The sequence below is a fragment of the Ictalurus punctatus genome, chromosome 15 (assembly GCF_001660625.3).
Source record: "Ictalurus punctatus breed USDA103 chromosome 15, Coco_2.0, whole genome shotgun sequence".
In the NCBI taxonomy this organism is placed as follows: domain Eukaryota; kingdom Metazoa; phylum Chordata; class Actinopteri; order Siluriformes; family Ictaluridae; genus Ictalurus; species Ictalurus punctatus.
Window position 1 is genome coordinate 15,790,704 of NC_030430.2, and position 6,152 is coordinate 15,796,855.

The 6,152-nt window shown below is 40.5% G+C and overlaps 2 protein-coding genes across 6 annotated transcripts in view; one reads left to right on the forward strand and one right to left on the reverse strand.

The window, feature by feature from the left end:
• Nucleotides 1-4,796, forward strand: part of lamb2 (laminin, beta 2 (laminin S)) — a 38,114-nt gene extending 33,318 nt beyond the window's left edge. For both annotated transcript variants that reach the window (XM_017487226.3, XM_017487228.3), the window contains 8 exons: nucleotides 378-619; nucleotides 704-904; nucleotides 1,264-1,408; nucleotides 1,930-2,137; nucleotides 2,226-2,367; nucleotides 2,443-2,619; nucleotides 2,703-2,862; nucleotides 3,625-4,796. In XM_017487226.3, the coding sequence (XP_017342715.1) occupies nucleotides 378-619; nucleotides 704-904; nucleotides 1,264-1,408; nucleotides 1,930-2,137; nucleotides 2,226-2,367; nucleotides 2,443-2,619; nucleotides 2,703-2,862; nucleotides 3,625-3,761 (1,412 nt within the window). In that variant the 3' untranslated portion in view covers nucleotides 3,762-4,796. The remainder of the gene's footprint in view (nucleotides 1-377; nucleotides 620-703; nucleotides 905-1,263; nucleotides 1,409-1,929; nucleotides 2,138-2,225; nucleotides 2,368-2,442; nucleotides 2,620-2,702; nucleotides 2,863-3,624) is intronic.
• The window catches only part of sinup (siaz-interacting nuclear protein), a 219,251-nt gene that overhangs the window by 120,270 nt on the left and 92,829 nt on the right, over nucleotides 1-6,152 (reverse strand). The window lies entirely within an intron of this gene.

The window sequence follows — 6,152 nt, forward strand, 5'->3', positions numbered from 1 at the left end:
TTTATTAACATACATAAAAAAACTGACCTGAAATCAGTTAAAACTATAGTAGACACTGGTTCAACGATTCACTTTGAGATCAACACACCCTAGTGGCAACCATCGGAGTAATTACATAACGAAGCCTCATTTGCTGAAATCGTTTGACTTGCCCAATTTGATACCACGCTTTGAACCACTGATTCGAAACAAATGATTCGCAAAGGTTTCACGGAGCAGTGTTTCAAAAGCGGCCATCACTAGTGTCCATATGGCACCTGTCCATAATGCCTGAAGTCCGACCATTCTAAACATTGGTGATACCTGCTACAATATAAGATTCTATGTAATGTCTGTTTGAAAAGATGCAAATACTCACATTATGCTTGCTACTACAGGTGCCTACGATAGCATCCGTGCCTCATACAACAAGTCACATGACGCAGAGCGACGCACCAACCAGTCCACTACCGACATCCCAAGCACCGTAAGCCAATCAGCAGACACCCGCAGGAAGACAGAGCGACGAATGGCGATGAATAAAGATGACTTCAATCGTAAGAACGCCGCAGACAAGCGAGCCCTCACTGACCTGAATAAAAAAGTCCAGAATCTGGATATAAAGAAGATCAATGAGAAGGTAAGGGGAAACCTTTGATAGAGTCTCTCCCTCACGTGAACACAAATAATCCGATGCTTATGTCATGCTTATGTCATCACTCAGGTATGCGGAGCTCCAGGTGATGTCCCATGTTCAGAGAGCCCTTGTGGTGGTGTTGATTGTCGGGATGATGAGCGCAGACACTGTGGTGGGTTGAACTGTAATGGAGCTGTTGCTGTGGCTGACAATGCCCTGGAGAGATCCAAACATGCAGAAAAAGAGCTCGTTAAAGCCATGGGAGAAGTGGAGGACCTCTTTAAGCAGGTGCTTCAAGTAGCTGTATTACTATTTTGTTATTGCATAAGTTGTAGGACTTTTAGGTATGGTGGTGCAGCGGGTAGTGTTGCCACCTCACAGCTGCAGGGCCCCTGGTTCGATCCTGAGCTCAGGTTTCTGTATATGTAGAGTTTCAGATGTTCTTCACATGGCTGTGTGATCTTGCAGCCAAGGTTCTCAAGATAGTCTCTGGATTCTACCGCAACTTGAAGCAGTAACTGAAAATAAATGAAAGAATAAATATACTTGTTCTCACCTTAATTTCACCAGTATCACTGTGTCAGATAATAAAACGAAGAGATCAAAGTGTTTCAGGGAACTTAAGCATTTATTTTTTACTTATTCAGGTGGCAGATGCCAAAATAAAGGCTCAGGAGGCCAAGGATAAAGCCCAGGCTGCTCTGATGAAAGCCAGCGATACCAAGAACAAAGTGGAACGATCTAACGACGACTTGCGTGACCTCATCAAACAGATTCGTACCTTCCTCATGCGTGAGTTTTTACCTCCAGTTATTAACTACGTATATGACATGTACCGTCACAAATAGTTAACAGTTTACAAGCAGTCTCCAGAGTGACCTGTCAGATGTGACAGATGTGAAGCAATGGTCTCTAACTTTTAACAGGCTGTGCTCAAAACACCGACAGATTTGTCACTGCTTCAGGATTCACTGTAATTCTAAATTATTATAAGGTGAAAATCACACTGAGAGTGCATATATAATCAGTTTGTGGTTTGCTTATTATGTACTGTGTCTGCAAGAAAGAATAGAGACTAATACAATCACGTTCTACAACACCTTTAATGAAAGTCTTTGACAGTACACTCATGACTTATACAAAGGGATATTTCTGAGAATCATAACATATGCAAATGTTAACATAAAAATTTGGGCTTCAAATACAAATTGGTAAATTTATATATAAAGTTGTAATTTTACCAGTTTTTTTTATTAAACAACTAATATTTGGGTAATTTGATTTCTGTAACCGATTGCACGTTTGAATTACAGAAGAGGGAGCTGACCCAGACAGCATTGAGGCTGTGGCAAATCAGGTTCTTGAGCTGTCCATTCCAGCCTCACCCCAGCAAATCAGACACCTAGCTGATGAGATAAAAGACCGTGTCCGAAGTCTGTCCAACGTCGATGCTATTCTTGATCAGACTCAGGAGGATGTTCGCAAAGCAGAACAACTGCTTACAAAAGCCAGAAATACTAAGTATGTGTGTGGTTTTTTTCAGGGTTTTTTATGCAAGATGTGTAGTTTTAGGTTAAAGATTCTAATGTTGTTTTTTTTGTTTCTGTAGGAATAAAGCAGACAGAGTGAAGAACACAGCAGACAGTGTGAAACAGGCACTCGATGATGCTCGTAAAGCTCAGGCAGCTGCTGAGAAGGCTATACAGAGAGCAAGGGATGACATTGGCATGACTGAGAACCGATTGGCTCAGGTACAACTTCCTAAGACTTCTGTTTAAGTTTGAGTTGTTGATATGTTTAGTCTGACGAACTTTCTCAATTCAAAGATTCAGTCTGAGACATCAGCTAGTGAGAAGGACCTGAATGAGGCCAAGAACAAGCTGGGGCATCTGGGACAGCAGATAGAAGCCTTAAAGGCCAAACAGGCCAACAATAGCATGGTTGCAGCTCGAGCTAAGGATACCGCCACCATGGCACAAAACAAGGCTAATGCAGCAAAACAGGTATGTGATTTTGGACTTCACTTCATTGGTGGTTTGTGTACCAGTCTTCCTCTCATCCCAAATTTGTCCACTGTCATGTTCAGGATCTAGATGGTGAACTTTCAGATAAATACCGCAGTGTTCAAGATCTAGTTAACAGGAAGGCGAGCGCAGTACAGGATGCCAAGAACAAAGCAGAGCGACTAAGAGATGAAGCAAAGCAGCTGCTTAAGGATGCCCAAGACAAACTGCATAGACTGGCAGGTGAGTGAGAGAGAGAGTGAATTAGGGTAATTCCTGGGTCATCCTGGGTGTAGTTCATGAATAAACCAATTAAGATCTGTCACATATAGGGTGATTGCTATATCAATGGTTCAATATACACTACCGGTCAAAAGTTTGGAGACACTTGACTGAAGTGTTTCTCATAATCTTAAAATCTTTTTGATTTGAAGGTGCATGATTAAATGTGTGAAATCGGTGGTGTAGACAAAAATATAATCGTGCAAACATTAATTTCTTTCATTAGAAAACAAATTGGATGTGTTGATATTTATGTAGAACACAAACAGAAATTGAAACTGAAATTGAACACACACAGGCATATTTGAATGTGTGATCTACTCTTGCAAGCTACAAACTAACTACTACATGCAGTTTTGCACTCAGGTCTCCTTTGGTGAACAGTGGACTAGTTCAACAAACAGACTTCATGTTAAAACCACAATGAACTTTCTGTTACTTTCACACTATCCGGTGTTACCCAGATGACGATAGGTTCCCTTATGAGTCTGGTTCCTCTCAAGGTTTCTTCCTAATTTCACCTTAGGGAGTTTTTCCTTGCCACCTTCGCCTCCGGCTCGCCCAACAGGGTTAAATTCACACACTTAACATTTGTATCCTGTGTTTATATGTTTCTGTAAAGCTGCTTTGAGACAATGCCCATTGTTAAAAACTCTACACAAACAAAATTGTATTGAAATGAATTGAAATTGAATTAACTCCGTTTGCGATGTGTTTTCGTAGAACTTGAGAAAGACTATGAGGAGAATCAGAAGACATTGCAGGCCAAAGCCAGGCAGCTTGATGGCCTGGAGGACAAAATGAAGATGATTCTGGATGCCATCAACAAGCAAATCCAGATCTATAATACCTGCCAGTAAATTGCCTGCCAGTCACTGCAAGAGCAGAGGACACAAAACTGGCACTAGTCAAGACTTTGAATGTGTACCTATGGACGAGCACTACTATTGTTGTTGTTGTTGTTGTTATTATTATTATTCACAGTAGTAGTAGTGTTTCTTAATTATCATAGAGACCAGCAGTGATGTTCTGATATTGGCCAACATAACATACAGGACATATTTTAGGCAGATTTTTAGCAATATGGATCTGAAAAAGCCAGATATTAGAAAAATGCAAAATAAGGGAGGCACACCACGTCGCCACGCTTTCTAATAGAAAACCTTCAAATTTTCCAACCCATATTTAACACTACAGATTGCTCTATTTCTAAAGATATTGACTAAGGTTTGAACAACTGCTTAGCATGGTACATCTCTAGAAGGAAGTTGGGTAAAAAATTTAATCTGCCTGTCAGGTTTAACAAACAAAAGGTTTGATCATCTAATAAGTATTGTTCATTGTGATTCATTGAATCATGAAGTGAATTACACACTGATAAACCCTTCATGGCAAGGTGTGAGCTACACTGGAAGTGCTACTTTTGTAACAGTCCTCGTTTTTCAGTAACACCTACTACTCACTGTTTGAAAATGAATTCATCCTCAGTTCAGTAAATTCACTCTTACACCCTAGTTCAGAGTCATTAATGTTTTACTGTCTAATACGGCTATGGGGGAACAAATTAAATTGCAGTAACTAATAATGCCTTAGTTATTTAAATATTTAATGTTGTTTTATGTTTAAGAAATAATTATTTACATATCATGCTTAGACTACCACACCACATTATTCTGGACCAGGATAAAGCAGTTACTGTAGATGAATGAATGAAATGTTTAGACCCTGCCCCTTAAAAAGGCTTTTCCTGTTGTAAAATAATAATAATAATAATAATAATAATAATATTAATAGTCACATCATCCATGTCTTCCATTACTCCTCTACAGATGTTGCAACACTGCTTGAAATGTGTCATATGCAATGGGTCAATAAATAATTCTCTTTTCACCAAAGGTTTGTAGTTGTAGTTGTACTTACTGAGCCTTAAAGAGTTATTTTGAAAATAAGAGACCAACTGGCATATGCTACAAATATCAGATTTAAGAATGACTACTTTCCCCTTAATAAAAAAATTAATTTCAACACTGTAATAATCATTACGAGCGATTCATTCACCATGGGATCTTCCATCCATCTTCTATACCGCTTATCCTTCCTTCAGGGTCACGGGGGAAACCAGGAGCCTATCCCAGGGAGCATCAGGCACAAGGCATGGTACACCCTGGACAGGGGGCCAGTCCATCGCAGGGCACACTCACATACACATTCATAAACCCATTCATACACTACGGACACTTTGGACACGCCAATCAGCCTACCATGCGTGTCTTTGGACTGGGGGAGGAAACCAGAGTACCCCGGAGGAAACACTGGAGGAAACCCCCGCAGCACAGGGAGAACATGCAAACTCCACACACACAGGGCCACGGTGGGAATCGGACCCCTGACCCTGGAGGTGTGAGGCGAACGTGCTAACCACTACCACTTTATGCTTTGCGCTGCTACTACAAGATTAGCTAATTGGATATTTGCATGAATTTGCATGTGTACAGGTGTTCCTAATGAAGTGGTCAGTGAGTGAAGTAAGTAATACTTTTCAGAATAGCAGGTGGACTGAGTGAGAAGTGTCTGTCTACAAGGAACGCCCATTACCACCCTGCTGGGGGGGGGGGGACAATAGAAACCATCACAGAAATTCTAATGGTTTCCACTACAAATACCATTACAAACCATCAGCTAACCATTTAAATCATTACCATTATTGGTCCTTAATGGTATCCAGACATAACATGCCACCATTAGAAGGCAACAAATTACCAATAGAGACCCACAGGGAGCATGACAGTTTCCATTAAAATCAATATAATTCCTATTATATATTAAAACCATTACAAATTCTGAGATTTTGGCCACGATTTGGTGGTTTGAGACCAATTTTGAGAATCCTAAAAGATTCCTATAATCCTAGGCCAAAATCAGTAGTCTCTGATTTGACGTGTTCCCCGTCAGCCGATTAATGCAATAAATGTAATGGCCGTTGAGATAAAAAATTTTCCTCCGATTAAATTCTGCCACTTTCAGAAGATTTGAGGCACGGTCCTGTACTGTGGCTTCTCCTACTCCGTACCAGACCGTCGTACAGTCTGACATTAATGACCACTGAGATCCTACAGTGTGACATGGCTTACAGCGGGGATCACGTCCATACAGTCTAACAAGCAACATCGCAAAGGACTATTTTAAAAAATCGTAATGTGAACACGGCTTTAGTTGAGGGGAGAAAAAAGATTGCGAAGGTTTTTAACTCA